The sequence below is a fragment of the Pan troglodytes genome, chromosome 19 (genome assembly GCF_028858775.2).
Source record: "Pan troglodytes isolate AG18354 chromosome 19, NHGRI_mPanTro3-v2.0_pri, whole genome shotgun sequence".
NCBI classification, from domain to species: domain Eukaryota; kingdom Metazoa; phylum Chordata; class Mammalia; order Primates; family Hominidae; genus Pan; species Pan troglodytes.
In genome coordinates, this window is record NC_072417.2 from 61200438 (window position 1) to 61225319 (window position 24882).

Genomic DNA, 24882 nt, shown 5'->3' on the forward strand with positions numbered 1-24882 from the left:
ACTCCTCTGCTCTCTGCTTCTCTGTTCATCTTTTTCAGATTCTGCATATAAGTGAGATCATATGGTATTTGCCTGGCTTTCTTTGCCTACAAATCCTAGCAGTGGGATTGCTAGTATCACTTTTAATTTTTTGAAGAACCTCCATACTGTTTTCCATAATGGCTGCAGTAAATTTACATCCCCACCAACAGTGTGCAGGGATTCGCTTTTCTCCACATTCTTGCCAACACTTGTTATCTTTTTTCTTTTTGATCATCGCCATTCTGACAGGTGTGAGGTGACAGCTCATCATGTTTGGTTTGTTTGTTTGTTTTTTGAGACAGAGTCTCGCTCTGTCGCCCAGGCTGGAGTGCAGTGACGCAATCTCTGCTCACTGCAAGCTCCGCCTCCCAGGTTCACGCCATTCTCCTGCCTCAGCCTCCCGAGTAGCTGGGACTACAAGCGCCCACGACCATGCCTGGCTAATTTTTTGTATTTTTAGTAGAGATGGGGTTTCACCGTGTTAGCCATGCTGGTCTCGATCTTCTGATCTCGTGATCCGCCTGCCTCGGCCTCCCAAAGTGCTGGGATTACAGGCGTGAGCCACCACGCCCGGCCTGTTTATTTTTTTGAGACTGTTGCCCAGGCTGGAGTGCAGTGGCGTGATCCTGGCTTACTGCAACCTCCATCTCCCAGGTTCAAGCGATTCTCCTGCCTCAGCCTCCTGAGTAGCTGGGATTACAGGCATGTACCACCATGCCCAGCTAATTTTTGTATTTTTAGTAGAGATGGGGTTTCTCCATGTTGGCCAGGCTGGTCTCAGACTCCTGACCTCAGGTGACCCACCCACCTCGGCCTCCCAAAGTGCTGGGATTACAGATGTGAGCTGCTGCGCGTATGGGCCTATTTCTGTTGTACTCTCTGTTCTTTTCCATTGGTCTATTTGTTTATCTTTATACCAATGCCTCACTGTATTAATTATTTTACCTTTATGATGGGTCATTAAGTAAGATAGTACAGGTCATCCAGCTTCATTTATTTTTACAATTTTATTGGATATTCTAGGTCTTTTGCATTTCCATGTGAATTCTAGAATCTGTTTTTAATTTTACAAAAGAAAGCTTCCTGGGCATTTGATTGGGATTACATTGAATTTTTAGATTAGTTTGAGGAGAATTGATATTTTAACACTATTGAGTCTCAAATTCTCTCAGCAATGCCTTTTAGTTTTTGCTATACATGTCTTATATATCTTTTATCCTATTTATCCCTAAATAGTTCATATCTTTTATTTTATTTTATTTTTTGAGACAGTCTCACTCTGTGACCCAGGCTGGAGTGCAGTAGCGAGATCTTGGCTCCCTGCAAGCTCTGCCTCCTGGGTTCACGACATTCTCCTGCCTCAGCCTCCCAAGTAGCTGGGACTACAGGTGCCCACCACCACGCGCGGCTAATTTTTTGTATTTTTTAAAATAGAGACAGGGTTTCACCGTGTTAGCCAGGATGGTCTCGATCTCCTGACCTCGTGATCTGCCCGCCTCGGCCTCCCAAAGTGCTGGTATTACAGGCGTGAGCCACCACGCCCGGCCTTCATATCTTTTATTCTGAGTAGCATTTTTAAAATATCAATTTCTAATTGTTGCTTGTATATCAAAATACAGTTGATCTTTGTATATTGCTCTTGGATCATGCAGCCTTGCCAAAGTCACTAATTTCTGAATGACACTCAGCTCGAGACTCAAAGTGGCCCCTGTGCAGATCTACAGAGTACTCTCTCTGCAGTCCTCTCTCGTCCTGTGCCCTACATCCTCTAACCACCATGGCCTCTTGGGACTTTTCTCAACTCGAGGAAAATGCTGGGTTCCACCTGCGTTCTCCCATCCCCACACCATGGCTTGGGAACTCTTATGAGGTAGTAATCCGGGGCAGTCTTAGAACTCACCTCATTTGTTTCCCGTCTCTCAGGGATCACTGCCCTTCATTTCCTGATGTCCATGTCTTAAAACTGTTGTTTCGTATATTTACCCTGTTTTGTTTTGTTTTTCCAGTTGTTTCAGGCCAGAAGGAAGTCTGGTGCCTGTCAGTCCATCTTGGGCAGAAGCAGAAATCTGATTCTATTTTGAATTCCCTTTTCACAGTGAAATTATCGAGTCAGTGAAACACCGTGACTCTCTTACATCTTCAGTTTTACATACTTCACCCATTACCATATTTGGAGGAAAGTGAAAAAAATGAAAAGCAGCACAGCTTTACATGCAGCACAACCGTTCGCTCTTCAGGACTCACAGCTCCTGAATGGAGCACCTTATAGCTAATACTCATGCATTTTCTGGCATTGTTGCATTTTGCCAAGAAAAGCTGTTTTCAGTCGGGAAGAGTATGCTCGTCCCGAAGAAGGTGCTATTTTCAGGGGTTGCTTTAGGTCAGTGTGAGAGGATGCTCCTCAAAGTGTTTGTCACAGTCTCCAAAACAGAGCTTCCTTATGAAGATTCTCACCCTTGGGAAGCCTGCTGGCCTGTGGGGTGTGGGTGGAGTTTGCGGGGAGCGGCAGCGCACGTTGCAGGTCAGTTTCTCTCCACTGCTCTTACCTTTGCGTTTTGAAATGTTATGTTCCGGCCGGGCGTGGTGGCTCACGCCGGTAATCCCAGCACTTTGGGAGGCAGAGGCAAGCACATCACAAGGTCAAGAGATCGAGATCATCCTGGCCAACATGGTGAAACCCCATCTCTACTAAAAATACAAAAATTAGCTGGGTGTCCGTGGCGGGCGCCTGTAGTCCCAGCTACTCGGGAGGCTGAGGCAGGAGAATGGCTTGAACTCGGGAGGCAGAGGTTGCAGTGAGCCGAGATTGTGCTACTACACTCCAGCCTGGCGACAGGGCAAGACTGTTTCAAGAAAAAGAAAGAAAGAAATGCCATATTCCTCTTTGCTAGCGAGCTGTTTTTCAAGGACAAATACAAAAAATGGAAGTAATCTTCGCACAGAACCCTTATTAGCCTTTTCTCTGCCTCAAGAATCTTGACGATGTGCTGAAGTTGCTATGGCTTTGTTTGCGTCCTTGCCAGGTCCTGCATTAAATGAAAATAAAGAGCCACAAAAGGTCATTTCTGACTTCCTTTAGCCCGTGGAATCCCTTAGCCATTCTGCACTCTAGCCGACCCTTAGAAACTTTGAAAATCATCCCAAAATTACAGTTTACTGGTGGAACATAGACTGAAGGGCAGGGAATGCCTTCCTTGCCTAACCTAGAAGTGAGGCCTCATCGTAACAAATTAGCCAATTTGGCTTCTGTGCCCCTTCAGCTGTAATTTGAAGCATGAAATGGGCATTAGGCAGAAGATGGGTGGGTGATGACAATCACTTAATTGCCTCAAAGATCCCTGAGATAGAAGGAACAAGGGTACTTGTTTCTTGTTTCAGAATGCTTTGGTTATTATAGACCCTTGTCCCTGAGTCGGATCGCAGACCTTGGAGAAGTAGGAAGTGTCATTCCGCCTTCACCCAGGAGGTCTCTCTTGATGGGGTTTCTTCATCAGCTCCATCTAGTCTTATGAGTTTTCTATAGATGTTCTTTCTAGACTCTAGCAGGAAATTGTGCAATCGTTCTAGATTTCTGCGTTCTTAGTTCTCTTGGTGCTTGCATGTGAAATGGGGCTGTAGAAGGTGGCTAGCCAGACTCCATTTCACACCGGGGAATCTTAGTAGCTAACCTTTGAACCCTTGCAGTCACAGCTTCACAGACAACTTTCTTTGAAGATACCCTTTCTTGTAGCTGTCACCTAGACTAGAAGGATTCCTTTCCTAAAATCTTAAAACAAAAATAAAAACATCTATTCTTAAACTTGCTCTGAGTCTTCTAACATAGTGATTAACTTTTTATCTAGCTTGACCTAATTTTTCTTTTCTTTTTTTTTTTTTTTTTTTTTGAGATGGTGTCTCACTCTGTCACCCAGGCTGGAGTGCAGTGGTGCGATCTCAACTCACTACAACCTCCATCTCCTGGGTTCAAGTGATTCTCCAGCCTCAGCCTCCCAAGTAGCTGGGACTACAGGTGCATGCCACTGCATCTGGCTAATATTTGTATTTTTAGTAGAGACAGGATTTTGCCATGTTGGCCAGGCTGGTCTCGAACTCCTGACCTCAGATGATCCCCCCCCCCCAACCTCAGGCTCCCAAAGTGCTAGGATTACAGGCGTGAGCCACCGCACCTGGGCGACCTGATTTTCTTCTCTTTCATTCCTACCTCCCTTTATTGAGGGAGAGCTCCTTCTGTATGTTAAATGTGAAAGGTTCATTGCTTCTCTGTGGGCACTGGACAACACAACATCAACTACTTTTTTGACTGTGTAAACTCAGAGGGCTCTCTAGTGTTGGCCAGGAGTCTTTCTGTCTAGCAGAGACTGTATTCCTTTCTTTTGTAAAGCTAGAGGGCCCTCCCTCTGTGGTCATTCATTGATTTAAACAAGTGTTGTACATTTCAGTCCTTGATTTAAATATGTCGGTGCTCCGTGCCACTAGCTGGGCTCAGATCTGGGGCAAAGACATAGAAAAAGAAGAAGTCTCATGTATGTCAAAGACACAGGAAAAAAAGACAGTCATTGGGGTCTGGATCTTGTACTCAATCCAGGGACTGTAGCTGCAGCTGTTAGGGATGTCCCTCTGTTGTATTGTTAAAATATTCATAACTTTTTACTATGGAAAATTTCAAACATGTATAATAGTAGAGAGTGTCAGATAATGACTTTGTCCTACTCATCCTCCAGCCTCAGTGATTGTCAACCCATAGCCAATCTGTTCACATGTATACGCCATCCCGTAACCTACCCATCCTACCCAGCCCCTAGGCTATTTTGGAAGCAAATCCCAGACATCGTATCATTTCATCAGTGGATATTTGAGAATATATATCTGAAATATGTTTGGAAAAGATAAATACTGTTTTGGAAAACTGCAGTCACATGCCATTATCATCCTTAAGAAGTTAACAATATTTCCTGAATCTAATCAAATACTCAGCGTTCAAGTTTCCCTGATTGTGCTGTGATGTTTTCTTTTAGATAGTTCAATTCAGGATCTAAATATGGCCCATACATTGCAACTAGTTATGTCTCTTAAGTTTCTTTAATATACAGGTTCTTTTTCCAACTCTTCCTTTTTCTTCTGTGCAGTTTCTTCATTGAAACTGCATTTGCCCTTTAGTTTCCCACTATCCAGATCTTGCATTTCTGAATGTCTACAGATAGGAAATATCCAAACACCTAATGGTTTCAAGGGGATTTTAAAAAAATGATTGTATTAGTTTTCTATTGCTGCTTTAATAAATTAGCACAAACTTAGTGACTTAAAACACATTTATGATCTTACAGTTCTGTAGGTGAGTAGTCCAATGCAGGTCCCACAGGGCTCAGATCAAGCAGTTAGCTTGATTCTTTTCTGGAGGCTCATTCTGGAGAATTCGTTCCCTTACTTTTTCTAGCTTCTAGAGGGCTCCCACATCTCTTCTTTCATCTTCAAAGCCAGCAAGTTATCTCTCTCTGACCCTTCTTCATACTCCCTCTGACGGCAGCTGGGAAAGGTTCTCTGCTTTTCAGGACTCATATGATTATACTGGATCCACCTGGATAATCCAGGCTAATCCCCCCTCTCAGATTTTTAACCTTAATCACATCTGCAAAGTCCCTTTTGCCATGTAAGGGAACATAGTCATAGTTTCTGGGGATTAGGATATGGACATCTTAAACATGGGGGATATTATTCTGTCTGTAACAATGATCCATCCATTTTTAAAAATTCAAATCATTGTAAAATAGAATAATGACTAATAGAGTGTGGTATGTTACAATTGCCCTCTTGTGATATCATCGTGACTTGGGTTATGTGAAAGAGCAGGGCAGATTTTGGCAGTTATGACATGATGGTAGTTTTGTTGGTAAGAAAGTACATGGTGGCTGGGTGTGGTGGCTCACGCCTGTAATCCCAGCACTTTGGGAGGCCGAGGCAGCTGGATCACCTGAGGTCAGGAGTTCAAGACCAGCCTGGCCAACATGGCAAAACCTCGTCTCTACTAAAAATACAAAAATTAGCTGGGCGTTGTGGTGGATGCCTGTAATCCCAGCCACCGGGGAGGTGGAGACAGGAGAATTGCTTGAACTTGGAAGGTGGAGGTTACAGTGAGCCGAGATCATGCCATTGTACTCCAGCCTGGGTGACAAGAGCGAAACTCTGTCTCAAAAAAAAAAAAGAAAAAAGAAAAAGAAACTGCATGGTATGGTTTCTTCTTCTTTTTTTCTTTTTGAGACTGGAGTCTTGCTATATTGCCCCCGGCTGGACTGGAACTTCTGGGCTCAAGCAGTCCTCCTGCCTTAGCCTCCTGAATAGCTGAGACTACAGGTGCACACCACCATGCCCATGCATGCTTCTTGATTATTTATATTTTTGCAGTCAGCAGCATTGTGTTTTGATCATTGTCTCTAAGATAGCCATACCACCTTCCCCTTAGAAATGCCTCTTCAGGACTTGGGGAAGCCCAGGTTATGAATGTGATTATTACCTCTACAGCATCTCGATTATCTGAATCTTCTGTGTCTTTGGATTGTGAAATGAAAATTTACTGCAGCACTTAAAGATGTGGAGAGAATTGCTAAGCTTATAAAAATTATTAGAGTGGAACAGAACTTTTAGTTCTCTTTCTCTTGTGCATTAGATGATCATCAGGTTGCTAAATCAGATAATGAGTCAAGTTTGAGATTAAAGAGTGTAATTAGTGTATTTTTCATTCATAATCTGTCTCTACTAGATAAAGCAATTTTAGGAGTTTAATGACTCTTTTCCTAATGGAAACTGTGGAGGAATCGCCTTTCCTCTTTTTAAATGGTTTTATCTTTTAATCCACATTGACACTCAACCCTCAGTCCTATATATATAGATTATTCATCAGATGCATTTAGAATTTTACTATAACATCAGTCATCCTATAGGAGCACTTGGTTGAGGATGGATTTATCTTGGAGGCCATCCAAGGGGTTGTCATTAAAGACCAAGAGGACCTCATTATAAAGTGATTTTACTATAAAATGGTCCTTGTGAATGATCCCTAAAGACGGCAGGTCATTTGTATAGTTAAAAAAAGTACAGTGTGTCAAACAATGTCACAAAGGGGTTCTTACCTCACACCATTAGTTTAAATAAATTCCAGATGAATTAAAGAGCTAAGTTTGATGATTTAATTCCATAAAAAGACTTGGAAAAAATATAAGTAAATGTTAATGCGACCTCGAGTAAGATCTTTGTGATTTTTGCTTTTGTAGATATGCCTTTATGTGAAACAGTCATTTCAAAAACCCTGTAGACAAATGAAGCTGCGAGGGGTATAATGTTACCTTCATGCGGCGTGTTCCGTGGTGAACAAGAGTCATTACACTCAGCTTCACAGTGTTCTCAAAGCACCTGAAATTAGAGGAAGAAAATTTTAACAAAGACATGACCCAGACCCCCAGTTTAAAATATAGATATTAAATTTTAAAGAAAGGATCTCGAGTAACTTGAGTTTAACTCACCTTTTTCTTTAAATTTTCAAAAACTAACTTTGCTCTTTAAATTTGCAAAAAGTTTCAAAGTAATACATTTTCATTTTTAAAACAAAAGCTGTTTTACTATACTTTGTTTTGTATCTTTTTTTTTGTTTGTTTTTGAGACAGGTTCTCACTCTGTTACCCAGGCTGGAGTGCAGTGGCGCGATCTCGGCTCACTGTGACCTCTGCCTCCCACGCTCAAGTGATCCATCCACCTCCGAGTAGCTGGGACTATAGGCATGCGCCACCACACCCAGATAATGTTTGTATTTTTAGTAGAGACAGACGGTGTTGCCCAGTCTGGTCTCAAACTCCTGGGCTCAAGTGATCTGCCCGCTTCAGCCCCCTAAAGTGCTGGGATTACAGGCGTGAGCCACTGCGCCCAGCTTCCTGCTTTTTACTTAAGAACATATCATGGGGGCCGGGGGCGGTGGCTCACGCCTGTAATCCCAGCACTTTGGGAGGCCGAGGCGGGCGGATCACAAGGTCAGGAGCTCGAGACCATCCTGGCTAACACGGTGAAACCCCGTCTCTATTAAAAACACAAAAAATTAGCCGGGCGCGGTGGCGGGTGCCTGTAGTCCCAGCTACTTGGGAGGCTGAGACAGGAGAGTGGCGTGAACCCGGGAGGCTGAGGCAGGAGAATGGCGTGAACCCGGGAGGTGGGGCTTGCAGTGAGCCGAGATAGTGCCACTGCACTCCAGCGTGGGTGACAGAGTGAGACTCCGTCTCAAAAACAACAACAACAACAACAACAACAACAAAACAAAACATATCATGAACTTCTTTCAACATCAAAATATAGATAAACGATGTGATTTTCAGTGGCTATACAGTGTTTTACTATATGGATATACTATAAATTTATAAACAAATCTCTGTGTTTGGGCATTTAGGTACTTTCTAATTTTTCACTATTATAAATATATCACTATGGGTCTGATCAGGAGAGAGAAATTTGACAGGGAAAGTTGAATGTAAATTATTAATTTTAACAGGGATTAGAGTAACGAGGGATTAGCTAACAAGAGGGCAAAAGAACTCTCAAGAAAACAGAACTAGCAGGGATAAGGTGCAATCACCAAGTCTCAGGCTGAGACAGAATGTCCAGGGAGGAGCCCACGCCCCTAGGGCTAAGAGAAGGCTCAGCTGAGGGTCCCTGAATTTCACAGAAGCCCCCGTGGTGCCCTGCTGTCGGAACCTCCTGGAGATCTGCCCTCTGGGATGCTGGGGGAAACTCTTCATGGGGAAGAACCTCCCTGGAGGCGCTCTTGTTATAAACCTGCCCGAGGAGGGGGTGTGCTGGGAGAAGTTGCTGGTTCTGGGTATTGCTGGCCACTGTGCACTGAAGGGGCCAGGCACTGAAGGAGCTGCAGTTGCTAAAGGAGCCTGCCAAGATTGCAGGCTGGAGCCAGGAAGCAAAAACTCTGACAAAGGAAAAAGTATTCAAGCAGCCTTGGTTCATTTTCTTTTTAAAAAATTTTTCAAATTATTTTTTATTTAGAGACAGAGCCTCTCTCTATCACCCAGGCTGGGGTGCAGTGGCGTGATCATGGCTCACTGCAGCCTCGAACTCCTGGATGATTAACCAATCCTCTCACCTCAGCCTCCCAAGTAGCTGACACTACAGGTACATGCCATCGTGCCTAGCTAATTTTTTTTTTTTTTTTGAGATGGAGTCTCACTCTGTCACTCAGGCTGGAGTGCATTGGCGCAATCTCAGCTCACTGCAAGCTCCGCTTCCTGGGTTCACACCATTCTCCTGCCTCAGCCTCCCCAGTAGCTGGGCCTACAGGTGTCCACCACCAGGCTCAGCTAATTTTTTTTTGTATTTTTAGTAGAGACGGGGTTTCACTTTGTTAGCCAGGATGGTCTTGATCTCCTGACCTCGTGATCCACCCGCCTTGGCCTCTCAAAGTGCTGGGATTACAGGCGTGAGCCACCACGACTGGCTGCCTGGCTAATTTTTTAAAGAAAATTTTCTAGAGGTGAGATCTTACTTTTTGACGCAGGATGGTTTTGAACTCCTGGCTTCAAGTGAACCTCCTGCCTTGGCTTCTCAAAGTGGCTGGGATAACAGGCATGAGCCACTGTGCCCAGCTGGTTCATCTTCATAGAGCAGCCAAAAAGAATGAATTTGGAGCTGAGAGGCACTAAGTTGATATCTGGCACAAGAAACAAATGTTTCAGGGAATATCCTTGTATATCCATCATTACATGCTATCTGAATATTTTCTTACATACATTCCTAGACTTAGAATTGGCAGGTAAAAAGGTGGGCACAGTCTACACTTGAGAAATATGGCCGTCAGTAAAACTTATTCACCTATTACATAGTACTTGGGAGCTTCTAGATCGTCACAATTTAATTAACCTTAGGTATTGTCATTCTTTTTAATCCTTATAAATCTGATAAGCCAAAAAAAGTTTTTTATTTGTATTTTTAAAAAATTAGTAGCGATGTCAAAACTTTATTTTCTTTTTTATTGTGAAGTTCTTGCCTGTATCCTCTGCTGATTTAAAAAATTGGGATATTCAGTCTTTTTCTTATTGATTTGTACATGCTCTTTATATATTAAGTATCAGAAAGTTTAAATGTTCATGTTTCCAAATCTTACTTTGTTTTTCATATTTAAAATCTTAATTCTTTTGGAAATCGTTTTAGTTTAAGGTGTCAGGTAGGTGTTTAGTTTTTAAATTTTGTTCCAATAATGTTAACTCTTTTCTCTTTTTTTTCCTGACTGATTTATATGTCAACTTGTGTTACATGCCTGGGTATACTTATGGACTTTAAGTTGTTTTCTTCTAGTTTCTAGTTAATTATTTTTCTTTTTTCTTTCAGAACAGGACGCAGGCCTTGATGCCCTTTCCTCTATCATAAGTCGCCAAAAACAAATGGGGCAGGAAATTGGGAATGAATTGGATGAACAAAATGGTAAGAATAAGTCTGGGATTGACCAGATTTGCCGTTGACATAAATACTAAAGGCTTGAGCATTTGTTGAATGAGTTTAAGATTATACAACATGTAAAGTGGTTTAATGTCAATGATTGTTACAGTTTAACGCATTGGAGTGGGGGTTGTGGCAGATTTAGATGATAGTTGTTAAATACTATGCAAAGAAATTTGGTGAAAAATTTTTCAGTTCTCAGTAGCTGCTTTTAACAATACTGTGTTTTATGATCCATTCATCCCAAGAGCTTTTCTTCTATGTGGCAGTGATATGAAATTGCTCAGCACTTTGTACACTGAGGCTGTGTGGGCCTCATGTCATCCCCACACCCGGTGGAGTTTGCTCTTCTTCGATCCTGTGTACCAGGCTTCAGGGCAAAAAAGGGTTTGAAGATCTTTGTTCAGGGTTTGATGTGACAAGTCTGGTTGGAAAAAGATGAATTTGCAAACTGCAAGCAGGGTGGATTGGGGAGTGTTTAAGACGTGTAGGCATCTGCAAGGCTCTTGTGCTTGAGGAGGGCCTGGATGGGTTGTAGGAGTGGAAAGGGGGAAGAAATACGGGTGCACGGGATTGCCAGTGATTTTATGTTAAGGATGAAGTTGGGAAACTTGAGAGGAGACACTGGTTTTTGGGTGAGATGGTAAGTCCAGTTTACATGTGTCTAATTAGAGATGCCAGCGGGAGATGTCCAGTTGGCAGTGGGAGACATGGTACCAGAGCTCAGGGAGAGGGCAGAGCCAAAGAGAAGAGATGGGAGCAGCTGCAGTGTAGAGGTGACGTGTGACAGCGTGGAGTCGTTGAGTGGCAGTGAAGCTGGCATTTATGGAAAGCCCCCACTATGTGCTAAGCCCTTTCATCTATGTCATTTCATTTCATCTCCACACAACATCATGAAGGCGGCACCCTCCTCGTGTGAGAGGCAAAACTCAGAGTGGCTGCAGGGCTCCCTGAGGCCACATCGCTTATGAGTGACAGAGCTAAACTCCAGCTCAGGTCTTCTGATTCTAACGTGACTGCTTTTGCTGCTAAACTGGCTTCCTCTCTAAAGAAGACAAAGTAGGAAGAGAAAAAGAAAATGTAAAGTATTCTATCTAAGGTTTCAGCTTTTAGTAATACCACGATGGAATGGCTTTCAAGAAAAGTTATCAGGTGGGTGCAGTGGCTCACACCTGTAATTCCAACACTTTGGGAGGCTGAGGCAGGCGGACTACAAGGTCAGGAGACCAGCCTGGCCAACATGATGAGACCCCATCTCTACTAAAAATACAAAAAATTAGCTGGGCGTGGTGGCCCACACCTGTAATCACAGCTACTTGGGAGGCTGAGGCAGGAGAATTGCTAGAACCCAGGAGGCGGAGGTTGTGGTGAGCCGAGATTGTACCATTGCACTCCAGCCTGGGCGACAGAGCAAGTCTCCGTCTCAAAAAAAAGAAAAGTTATCATGTATGAGCAAGCATCGAAGCCCTGGGGATAGACGAACACCCGCTTTGAAGAGAGGGCTGCACTTCTCAGAATCCTACAGCAGACACTTCTATTCTCCATCCTTGGGAAGAATGAGTTAATTTGTTCCTGCAGTGCTGTTCCATTTATCTGTCATAAATCAATTCCATCTGTTTATCATCTATCGTAAATAAATAGATTACTAAATCCAATGGAGAAGCCTTCTCTCTTTACAATTCTAATAGTTTCAGCACAGAGAGGACAACTTAGTTCTTTTCCTGATGGTACCAACACGAACAGGCTAATTTATGTATTTGCATATAATTCAGTTATTGGTCAGTTCCTTCCTTAAGTGATAGTATTGATAAGAAAGTAAGCTTTATAGGCCGGGCACGGTGGCTCATTCCTGTAATCACAGCACTTTGGCAGGCTGAGGCGGGTGGATCACGAGGTCAGGAGTTTGAGACCAGCCTGGCCAGCATGGTGAAACCCTGTCTCTACTAAAGATACAAAAAATTAGCCAGGCGTGGTGTTGTATGCGTGTAATCCCAGCTACGCGGGAGGCTGAGGCAGGAGAATCTCTTCAACCTGGGAGGCAGATGTTGCAGTGAGCCGAGATTGTGCCACTGCACTCCAGCCTGGGCGATAGAGTGACAATCCATCTCAAAAAAAAAAAAAAGGAAAGTAAGCTTTATAGAAAATCTGCCTATCTGGTGTACAATTGTTCCTCATCCCAAGGAAATTTAGCCTGTTCAATGGGTGAGACTAGAGAGGACTCTAGCCACCAAACTGATGATCATGTGTTGTGATATACGTGCAGGTAAGCTGCCGTGTCTGTGGGTGGATGGCTAACAAGTGATGGTGCTTTACATGCATAATTTGGTGGGATGCTTTACTAAGTTCCCATATGAAAGCACTGTTTCTTTGTCCAGCATAAGGCAATCAAGCCGCATGTCTTTATCTTGTCTTTTGTCTGGTTTAGTGGTTATCATACTTTGCTGCATATTAGAATCACCTGGGCTGCTTTTAAAACTCCAAGAGCCCAGGCCACACCTGTGTTAGTTTTCTTTTTTGTTGTTGTTTTCATTTTTTTAATTTGATTTTTAAAGTTAGCTTCCTCAGGTTGAAGTGTGTTAGTTTTCTGTTGCTGTTGTAACAAATTACCACCAATTTAGTGGCTTAAAACAACACAAGGCTGGGTGCAGTGGCTCACGCCTGTAATCCCAGCACTTTGGGAGGCCGAGGTGGATGGATCATTTGAGGTCAGGAGTTCGAGACCAGCCTGGCCAATGTGGTGAAACCCCACCTGTACTAAACATACAAAAATTAGCCGGGCATGATGGCAGGCGCCTGTAGTCCCAGCTACTCGGGAGGCTGAGGCAGGAGAATCGCTTGAACCCAGGAGGCAGGGGTTGCAGTGAGCTGAGATTGCACCACTGCACTCCAGCTTGGGTGACTGAGCGAGACTCTGTCTCAAAACACACACACACAGACACACACACACACACACACACACACACACGTGACCGAGCGAGAGAATCTCTCAAAACACACACACATACACACACACACACACACACACACACATTCTCTCTCTCTCTCTTAATGTCTTACAGTTCTGTGGGCTAGAAGTTTGATGTGAGTCACACTGGGCTAAAACTAAGGCATGGGCAGGGTGGCTGTTCCTTCTGAAAGATGTAGGGGAGAATTCATATCTTTGATTTTCCAGCTTTGAGAGGTCCAGCTACATTCCTTGGCCCATGACCCCTTCCTCCGTCTTCAAAGACAACAATAGTAGGTTGAGTGCCTCTCATATGGCATCACTTGTACCTCTGACTGCTGCCTCCCTCTTCTACTTTTAAGGACCCTTGTCATGACCTTGGGCCCACCCAGATAATCCAGGATCACCTCCTCATGTTGAGGTCAGCTGATGAGCAACCCATATTCCATCTACAAGCTTAATGGCTCGTTTGCCATTTAACCTAACATATTCACAGACACCAGGGACTACGAGCTGGACATCTTTAGGGAGCCACTGTTCTGTCTATCACAGTCATTTTTTTTTTTTTTTAAGACGGAGTTTCGCCCTTGTTGCCCAGGCTGGAGTGCAGTGGTGCGATCTCGGCTCACTGCAACCTCCATCTCCCGGGTTCAAGCGATTCTCCTGATTCAGCCTCCCAAGTAGCTGGGATTACAGGCGCCTGCCACCATGCCCAGCTAATTTTGTATTTTTGGTGGAGACGAGGTTTCACCCTGTTGGCCAGGCTGTTTTCAAACTCCTGACCTCAGGTGATCTACCCGCCTCGGCCTCTCAAAATGCTGGGATTACAGGCATGAGCCACTGCACCCAGCCTACCACAGTAATTTTATACCAAGTGAATCACAACCTCCAGGGGTGGGGCCCAAGCATCAGTAGTTTTTGAAGCCACCCCTGATGATTTCAAGGTGCTGCCAAATTTGAGAACCAGTGCCCTTATTGAATATGCAGACAATGTATTTAGCGCTGTACTTTGTATTGGTTCTTATATGCTCACATTACAGGTCTAAATCCCCCACATGCACAGAAGCGCATCCACGTGGTGACGTGTATATACACAGCATCACAGTCACAGTCAGAGGTCCTTCGACTCACACATTTTGCCCCCATCCCTTTTGCTGCTTCCCCCACTCCTCCCCTGTCCTCATCTCCATCTCATACCCGGGTGGCTACATGTGTACATATACAAATAGGAGGTATTTTTCCATTCGTTGCCAATGCAAACTTGGTTTTCTCTGTGGTGGCCTCCCGGAGAGAAGGCAGCTATGCTGGTGGTTTTCTAATGTGAACATTTGCTCCTCGGAGATAGGGCAGAGTCAGCCATTTTCAGTCACAGGAAAAGAGACTCTCTGTGGATAAAAAAGTATATCCCTGCCAAGACCATCATCAGCTTTTATTCCTTTTGTTAAAGCGAAAAAAGGCCGTGATAGCTGTAGGTGTTAAGAATGGGGCTGCAGCCCCATCTGGATTTTTATTGTGATCTGAGTGATAGGGAGTCAGGGGCACTGGAAAAGGGCAGCACATTGGCTGCAAGTATCTGCATGTGATTTACCGGCCTGCTGAATTTTGGTTTTCATTAAATGAGGAAAACAATAGGCTAGGTCATTTTGGAATCAAGTATCAAAATCTTACTAACAAAATACGTTGTACTTAGAGCATAACCACAAAGCTGAAAGGTTGAATTATCTTCAGTTTTGGAATTCAGTTTCTAATTTTCTCATAGAGAATTAAAAAGGGCCTGACCAACCCCAGTAATTACCCTGTTCCTATGCCAGTGACCAAGCCAAGCGAGGAAATGGATCAGCAGTTAAGTGAAAATCCCAGTGATGACAGACCCTAATGGCCACTGACTAGGGGCCTTGGCAAGTGGAACACTGAGTGGATAACGTCCCCTCATGCAGCCACAAATTCTAGTGCTCTTCAGTTCCAGGTGGCCTCTATGGGTGGGAGGGCACAAAGGGCTCATGACAGACCACCAGCACTTCTCCAGAACCCAGAGTTGTGGTTCTGGTCTCACTCTGTTGCCCAAGCTGGAGTGTAGTGGCACAGTCACGTCTCACTGCATCCTCCATCTCCCAGGCTCAAGTGATCCTCCCACCTCAGCCTCCTGAGTATCTGGGACTACAGGCCTGCACCATAGCACCTGGCTAATTTTAACTTATTTTTTGTAGAGATGGGGGTCCGGTCGCCCTGTGTTGCCCAGAGTGGTCTTGAATTCCTGAGCTCAAGCAATCCTCCCACCTCAGCCTCCCAAAGTATTGGGACTACAGGCTTGAGCCACCACCCGCAGCAGAGCTTTTTAAAAAGAACACCAAAACAAGAAAATGAACAGAACTGATGTTCTGAGACCTTTTGGCATGAGCCACCACAAAGAATCACATCACAAAGATCAGCACCACAAAGAATCATAGAGGCACGATTTGATGGATGACATCACACCAAGAACAAATCTCTGCTGGTGTATGCAGGTCTTCGCCATTCTTTTGATGCTCAAATATCCCAAATTGGCCAATCCTTTTGGATGTTTCCATGACAATCTATGAGCAATTCCTTGCTTTCTGGAAGCATAAAATGTCCCAGGCTCTCCTTTTTCTCTATCCTATCCCTGGAATCTGCTGTTTCCTCAAGGATCCCTGGTTCCTTTTATTGGGAAATGCTGTTTGGAATCTAAGATCTTGGTGCATACTGTACTGTACCCATTGCCACTGGAGTGTTGTTACTTTTAGGCCGTTCATTATCACGATTCTTGATTTTTTATAGGTGAGTTATTTCCTTCTCTCTGGAACATGTTAGGATCTTTTATTTATGAGCATGCCTTAAAGTAGGTACATTTTCATTCACTGTTTTGGATGCTTGGCATCCCTTACAATCTAGAGATTCCATTCTGGGAAATTCTTTTGTCATTTCCTTCCTTCTGTTTTTCTGTATTTTCTCTTGCTGCAACTCCTACTGGTCAGATTTAGAACTCCTGGATTGTCCGAGCATGGTGGCTTATGCCTGTAATCCCAGTACTTTGGGAGGCCAAGGTAGGTGGATCATTTGAGGTCAGGAGTTTGAGACCAGCCTGGCCAATATGGTGAAACCCTGTCTCTACTAAAAATAAAAAAATTAGCTGGGTGTGGTGGCACATGCCTGTAGTCCCAGCTACTCGGGAGGCTGAGGCAGGAGAATCACTTGAACCCGGGAGGTGGAGGTTGCAGTGAGCCGAGATCACGCCACTGCACTCCAGCCTGGGTGACAGAGCAAGACTCTGTCTCAAAAAAAACCCAAAAAACAAAAAAACAAGAACAAAAAACTCCTGGATCAGTCCTCTAAGTTTCCTATTTTTTCCTCTGTGATACTGTCTAGTTTACTTATTGTTTTTCTTTCTGATTTGAACAACAGCAGGCATACATTTTTTTACCCTTTGAGGGTTATTTCCGTTTTATTTATGAAGCAGAATAGGTATGTGTATATATGTCATAGAAGCCAGGCCCTATGCTTTCCTCTCCATGAATGCCTTCTTCATCTGCCCAGTTATTCCTTCCTCATGAGGTGAGTCCTGTCCTGTCCTGTCCTGTCAGCTGTGCTTCCTAAAGATCACTAGAGTCTGTTCATACCTCTGGGTCACTGTCATCCTTGGCCTCGATTACTGCAATAGCCTGATACCTTGCCTCGTGTCTCATTTCTTTCTCAGCCTTTCTCTGCCTTGTATCAGAGTTGTCTTCAGAACACAGATCTTATTACATTATTAATTTTTTTTCTAAGTGACAAGGTCTTGGCATGTTGCTCAGGCTGGACTTGAATTCCTGGGCTTAAGCAGTCTTCCTGCTTCAGCCTCCTCAGTAGCCGGGACCACAGGCATGTGCCATCATACCCAGCTACATTATTAATTTTAAGTGGCTCTCCCAATGCCTTCCTGATAAAGTCCAGACTGGTTCTCAATGATCTAGTCATTGCATTCCCTGTCACTAGAATTACACACCCCACCATACTGACTCACTTCCAGTTCATTAGTTGCACCAGAATGCTGGGCCTGGCCTCTGACACTTTCTCTTTTTTTGAGACAGAATCTTGCTCTGTCACCCAGGCTGGAGTGTAATGGCACGATCTCGCCTCATGGCAACCTCCACCTCTCGGGTTCAAGCGATTCTCGTGCCTCAGCCTCCCGAGTAGCTGGGATTACGGGCACGCACCACCATGCCCGGCTAATTTTTTTTTTTTTTTTTTGTATTTTTAGTAGAGACAGGGTTTCACCATGTTGCCCAGGCTGGTCTCGAACTCCTGAGCTCAGGCAATCTACCCACCTCAGCCTCCCAAAGTGCTAGGATTACAGGCATGAGCCACCATGCCCGGCCCTCTGATACTTTCATTAAACTTTTCCCAGTGGCTGGAATACCTTCCCCCTCCTGCCAATTATGTTCTTCCCTCTCTGCTTCCTCCTCCAACCCCCACCTCAGCATACATCTTGCTTCAGCTACTGCTGACTTTTTTTTAAATTTTTTTGAGCTTAGGTTGGGCATCCTTTTCTCTTAAGAAATCTTCCCTTCTTTCATGCTCCCCTAGGATCCTGTATTTCCCTAGTCATAGCATCCGTCGCTGACTGATTGACATTTACTTGTCTGTATTCTCCACCGCACTGGAACCCCCTTGAAGGGAGGCACTCTATTCTATTCATTGTTGGATCACTAGTGCTAACTCACATGGCAAATAGTGACTGATGATATTTGTTAAATTAATGAATATGAATAAGGCTTCAGAAACTGTTATTTTACATGTTTTTCCAGAAATCAAGATCACTACAGCTACCTGAAGTGAACGTGTAGAAGATGTTTACTACATGGTTGCTAAATTGAATGAGAGCATTTTGTTTGTTTGGCATTGATGAAGATGACACTATTGCTCATGAAATAGCAATTCAGCCCCACTGTAGGAGCTGGCAGACATACGGAGATATCTTACCAAAGGGGGCCAGGCTCTTATTTTTGCCTAAAAGTACTTCCCATTCCCACCCTGCCTGTGCCCAAGATGCTGGATTATTGAGATCTGACAGTGTAGGCACAAGGGACCAGGCGTGCATCTCCTCTCTGCTTTGTGTGACACACCGGGAACCAGAGTGATAAGGAAAACCAATTGTATTCGTAGAGTCAGTCCTGGAATTGAGGAGACCAGCGTGTCCTTTGAACGTGCTAGAAAATATGACTGTGCTCCTTAAAGGATAAAATACGACTCTGCGCCTCCAGAAAAGGATCAGATAAAGATTTCACATACACATCAGTGAATTACCATGGTAAGGGGCTGTTAGAACTGCTCAGCTGAATTTTCATGTTAAAAGTTTAGAAGAACAGCGTGGTAGGCTGAATAATGACCCCCAAAGATATCCTAGTCCCGATCCCTGGAATCTGTGAATGTTACCTTAAGTGGCAAAAGGGACTTTGTAGATGTGCAAAGTCCAGATTGCCACGATGGGTAGATTATCCTGGATTATCCCAGTGAATCCTAAGTGCGATCCCAAATGTCCTTACAAAGGGGAGGCAGAGGGAGTTTGAAACGGAATATTGAGGCAGTGCAGTGACTGAAGCAGGATGCTACGCTGCTGACTCTGAACGTGGAGAACGGAGCCATGAGCCAAGGGTACAAGGAATGAAGCTCTAAAAGCTGGAATAAAGCCAGGAAATGGATTCTTCCTGAGAGCTTCTGCGGGGGTCGCCTCAATTTCAGTCCAGTGAAACTGGTTTCAGACTTCTGATCTCTAGAACTAGAGGGAGTAAATGCCTATTGTTCCAGGCTACTCAGTGTGTGATAATTTGTTAGAGTAGCAACAGGAATCTAATAGAAGTAATCATGGTGTCTTTTTGTGAATTGTCATTGAATTGAGGTTAGCCACCCTTTTGCTAAGAAACGTTTATAGTCATTTGTGTCTACAGCTCCTCTGAACTCTTGAAGAGATTTCTTTTTTGTTTTGTTTTGTTTTTTGAGACGGAGTTTCGCTCTTGTTACCCAGGCTGGAGTGCAGTGGCGCGATCTCGGCTCACCATAACCTCCGCCTCCCGGGTTCAACCCATTCTTCTGCCTCAGCCTCCCAAGTAGCTGCAATTACAGGTGCCTGCCACCACACCCAGCTAATTTTTGTATTTTTAGTAGAGACGGGGTTTCTCCATGTTGGTCAGGCTGGTCTCGAACTCCGGGCCTCAGGTGATCTGCCTGCCGTGGCCTCTGAAAGTGCTGGGATTACAGGCGTGAGAGATTTCTTAAAAGCAGACTTTACAGAAAGAAGTTTTCGTTGCTGGTGCACAAGTCACTATCAGAAGCCTCTCAAATGCCTCTCAAACTGTTTATTTAGCACTGGTGAAATGTGAGGAAAGTTTGGTGAAGGAATTTCTTCATGTATTATCTGATATCAGAATTCCCCAAAGTATGCTAGGCAAATTTATTTTAGATAATATACAGAGAAAGATCTTGTATTTTAATAGTTGTATATTTCATTGTGTGATAGAAATAAAAATGGCTAGCATCTGAAAACTCATTTCTCGGCCATATAAAATTTTATTCATTTAACTTGTATAAGCCAGAAAAATAGTACAGATGAAATATGAACGAGGCAAAAAAAAAATTCTGTAGGTGGTATTTGAAATGCTGAAGTTTGAGAAACATTGCTGTAAGACGATTAAAAAAAAATAGGGACAGGGTCTTGCTGTGTTGCTCAGGCTGGAATGCAGTGTCTATTCACAGGCTCGATCATGGTACACTGTGGCCTGGAGCTGCTGGGATGAAGCCACCCTCCTGCCTGAGCCTCCCAACTAGCTGGGACTATGGGCATGTCCCACCACGCCTGGCTTAGAAGATTCTTTTTGTTAAAGTCTAGGTTGCCGTAGAACAGCGGTCCCCAACCTTTTTGGCACCAGGGACCAGTTTTGTGGAAGACAGTTTTTCCATGGACCAGGATGGGGGTAGTTTCAGGACAAAACTGTTAGACCTCAGATCACCAGGCATCAGATTGTCGTAAGGAGTGTGCAACCTAGATCCTTCGCATGCACAGTTCACGATAGGGTTTATCCTCCTATGAGAATCTAATGCTGCTGCTGATCTGATGGGAGGTGGAACTCAGGCAGTAATGCTCGCTCGCCTGCTGCTCACCTCCTGCTGTGTGGCTCGGTTCCTAACGGGCCATGGACTGGTGTTGGTCTGCGGCTTGGGGTGGGGGACCCCTGCTATAGCATACTTCATTTTTGGTTCCATCCTAGTATGATGCCGTGTGGTTTAATATGTGACCCATTCCCACTTGACCCTCCTGGTGATGAGAGCACATGTTAGACCAGGGGAGGGGTTGGAAGATCTATTGAAACAATGCCCTCCAGCCTGTGAGCTCAGAGCTGTGTAAGGTAGTGGCTATGGCAGGAGTGATGTTGTCTGATGCTACACCCCTAGAATTTAAGTACGTTTGCCTTTTGAAGGAAGCAAGACAGTTAGAAACCGCTGTCCTTTAAAGGAAATATGGAATGATTTGAAGTGGAAGGAGTTCCTGTTACTGTTTGGCAGGTGGAACGTGAGCAGGAAGACACGCTTATCCACAGCCCAGAGCTGTAACCCGGAAGAGCTATGCTGAGGACTTTGGGTGCATTTCCCTGTGGCATGAGGCACTTTATGGGTCAAGCAGTCTTTTAGAAATTGGCATAGGAGGCCGGGCACGGTGGCTCACGCCTATAATCCCAGCACTTTGGGAGGCCAAGGCAGACGGATCACGAGTTCAGGAGATAGAGACCATCCTGGCTTACATGGTGAAACCTGTCTCTACTAAAAATACAAAAAATTAGCCGGGTGTGGTGGCGGGCGCCTGTAGTTCCAGCTACTCGGGAGGCTGAGGCAGGAGAATGGCATGAACCCAGGAGGCGGAGCTTGCAGTGAGCTGAGATCGCGCCACTGCACTCCAGCCTGGGCGACAGAGCAAGGCTCCACCTCAAAAAAAAAAAAAAAGAAGGAAAGAAATTGGCATAGGAACCTAACACCTGCCCCCTCCAAATGTGGAGTATAGACACACATTGATGTCAGATGAGGAAAGAGTTTTCTCTACGTGGCTGTGTTGGTCTGAATTCAGGTTTTCTTTATTGAGATTTCATTCAGTGGACTTTGGCTGGCTGCTAGGATTCATGGAGTGGCTTCTCAAGTCTGCATTTCATTCATAAATAAACTTGCAAGTTGCTTCGTCTCAGAGAATTTTGGACCGGAATGAGTTTATGAGGTCATCCTTCTCCCCTACCCCATGCCATCTTTCCATCTTTTGGAAGGACTTCCATTTAGTGATCTGTGACCTAGAGAGTCACCTGTACTTTCTAAGATCTTCCCGGAAGTTGATGTGCAAAATCAGCAGCAGTGGCAGCAACTCACCTTTCTGCTGTCCACATTTGTACACATCTGTTTGAACATTTTACTGACTAGCTCCGTAGCTATCCTTTATCTAGATTAAATAAACTTTTTCTTTTCCTAATAAGAAAAAGCTTTCTTAAACATAGTAAGGTATTTTTCCTAAATCCAAAATAATATATTTCCTTCCTCAGTACATTCTCCAAATTGTTTATTCGTTAAACAAATGTTGAACTCCTATTACGTGCTAAGCACTGTGCCGGAATCCACATATACATGTCATGTCCGTTGTCACGGCTCCTTCCCCTCCTGGAGTATTTGTTCTCATCAGGGAGGCAGCTGCTGGACAGATACTGCACAGATACACAGTTAGAGACGGTGATAACACAGGGACCTATTCGAATGTGAAACAGAAGAACTGGCATGGTTTGAGGGTTAGAAAAGCCTTTCCTGGGAAAATGATATTTGAACAGATTGAAAAGGATAAACAGCAGTTACCTGTATGAAAAGCAAAGGGAAGACCCTTGCAAACAGAGGGAAGGGCATAGGCAAAGGGCCTTTACGCAAAGGAGCGTAACATGGTTGAGAACCTTGAGAGAAGGCCAGTCAGTCAGTGTACCCAGGGTCTAGAGAGCATGGGCAGGAGGGGGCCAGGAGAGCCGGCAGGAGGGGGCCAGGAGAGCCGGCAGGAGGCGGGGGTTAGGGCTTGTGGTGTCGGTGTGACCATCACCCTATGCTATAAAGTAGAGTCAGTGGTTTCAATGTAAAATTACTTAATTTGCTACTTATGGATTCTGTAATTTTGTCTATATAATTTACTGAAAATCAGGGAGACATAAAATTCTCCCATGCATATAATTTATATATATTATATATAATTTATAAAATATATCTATACTTTAAAATACATGAATATATACTTAATATATATTTATGTATATAATACATGTATATTATGCATACTTTATCTATAACATGTATTCCCAGGCTGGAGTGCAGTGGCACGATCTCAGCTCACTGCAACCTCTGCTTCCTGGGTTCAGGCGATTCTCCTACCTCAGCCTCCCAAGTAGCTGGGATCACAGGCGTGTGCCACCATGCCCAGCTAATTTTTGTATTTTTAGTAGAGATGGGTTTTTGCCATGTTGGCCAGGCTGATCTCGAACTCCTGACCTCAGGTGATCCACCCACCTCAGCCTCCCAAAGGGCTGGGATTGCAGGAGTGAGCCACCACACCTGGCCTATATATAGTATACTAGATATTAAGTATATATATATTTTTCATTGTCCCACAGCCAATAGCATATCTAAACTGAGAGAGTTTAGCCACTTTTGGGGAGAAGAAATAGCCATATTGGCAAGGGGGTGTTTATCCATTCAACAGGTGTTTACCAAGTACCAGCTGCATGTGTGACTGGTCCCCTAGATAGTGAAAAACAGCAATAACAACTAAAAGTTCCTTCCTTTATCATTCCTACACTCTAGTGTCGGGAGGGAGACATTCAACAAATACATCTCAAAATAAGGTATTTTATCAGATTTTAATAAGTACTGTCAAGGAAAAGGACAGGAGGCTGTGGAAGGGATGGTGAGGAGGCAGCGGCTGCAGCTTCAGGAATGGGCCGAAGGGAGCTGATAAGGAGGTGGCCAGTGAAGAGTCGCAGGGAAAAAGGGGATATCTCCTGTGAGATCTCAGAGGCTACAGAGAACTTTGCAAGCTGGAGAAATCAAAAGGCTTTATATTTCTGCATAAATGTATAATGTGGCTGGAAAACAGCAAGTACAAGAATCATGTACCCAGATGAAGTTGTGGAGGGGTCATGAGACAGGATGCAGAGGGCTTCACAGTGTGAAAACCTCACAGGCCCTGAAAACTATAAGGTATTTATATTTTCCTAGGAAGGACTTTGTTTTTTTAGTCACAATCAATAGTCTCAGTCAGGAAACATTTATGCTAATAGTAATTTGGGACAGGACTAGGGCTCCATGCTAATTTATACTGTTTCTCCTTTGCATGTATACAAAAGACCAGAAGTCGGCCTTCAAATAGCATTTCAGGGCTGGGCGCAGTGGCTGGAGCTTGTAATCCAGCACTTTGGGAGGCCAAGGAGGGCAGATCACCTGAGGTCAGGAGTTCGAGACCAGCCTGGCCAACATGGCGAAACCCCGTCTCTACTAAAAATACAAAAATTAGCTGGGTGTGATGGTGCATGCCTGTAATCCCAGCTACTCAGGAGGCTGATGTAGGAGAATCACTTGAACCCAGGAAGCAGAGGTTGTAGTGAGGCGAGATTGCACCACTACACTCCAGCCTGGGCGACAGAGCTAGACTCTGTCTCAAAAAAATAAAAAAAACTGTTCTCATATTCTTAGCTGAGCTTGAAAGCAACAAAGGGAGTTCTCCAGGTGCCAGAAATGAAGAAACTTACCTACACCAGTGAGTGATTGAAGCCTCATGGCCCTCAGAGATAACCAAACCAGATATGTAGCTTAGGGACCTGCATTTCCACACCCGTGTGGATATGGGAGTTGAGGTTATAGGGCCTACGCATTGCAGGCAGCTGAAAGTGGGCTTTCCAAATAAAGCTAGAAGCTGGGAAATGACAGCTTTATGGGAAAATTTCCCCCTTCCCCACCCAAGAATGGGATACTCAGGCCACCCACCTTGGGCCACAGCCACCCCCACATATTTAACATGCATACCTAAGTTTACATTTTTCTAACAAAGTCTAAAGCAAATAAATATCTTGGAATAAATCAAGTTTAGAATTCTTAAACTTCCCTTTAAACTCTTCATCTTCTGTTTTGTTTTCAACTGAAGCCCCCTTTTATTTCTATAGTCAGTATTTTATTTACATTTACCAACATGTTTTACTGACTGCTGTTATAATTGCTGTATCCATTTTATTACTCAGCTCTTCTCATTGATTTTTAAAATTTTGAGAATGATAGTTTTAAACATCAAGAGGTTTTAATGTTCATGATTGCTTTTTTTTCCCACACAAGTATGTATATAAGGTTGTAAATTTTTTAATCCTTTGAATGGTACTAGTTAGAACTTT

General features: G+C 44.1%; 1 protein-coding gene across 5 annotated transcripts in view; it reads left to right on the forward strand.

The window, feature by feature from the left end:
- Window positions 1-24882, forward strand: part of STX8 (syntaxin 8) — a 326781-nt gene that overhangs the window by 73597 nt on the left and 228302 nt on the right. For all 5 annotated transcript variants that reach the window (XM_063799782.1, XM_054670474.2, XM_016932407.2 and 2 more), the window contains exon 6: window positions 10393-10485. In XM_063799782.1, the coding sequence (XP_063655852.1) occupies window positions 10393-10485 (93 nt within the window). The remainder of the gene's footprint in view (window positions 1-10392; window positions 10486-24882) is intronic.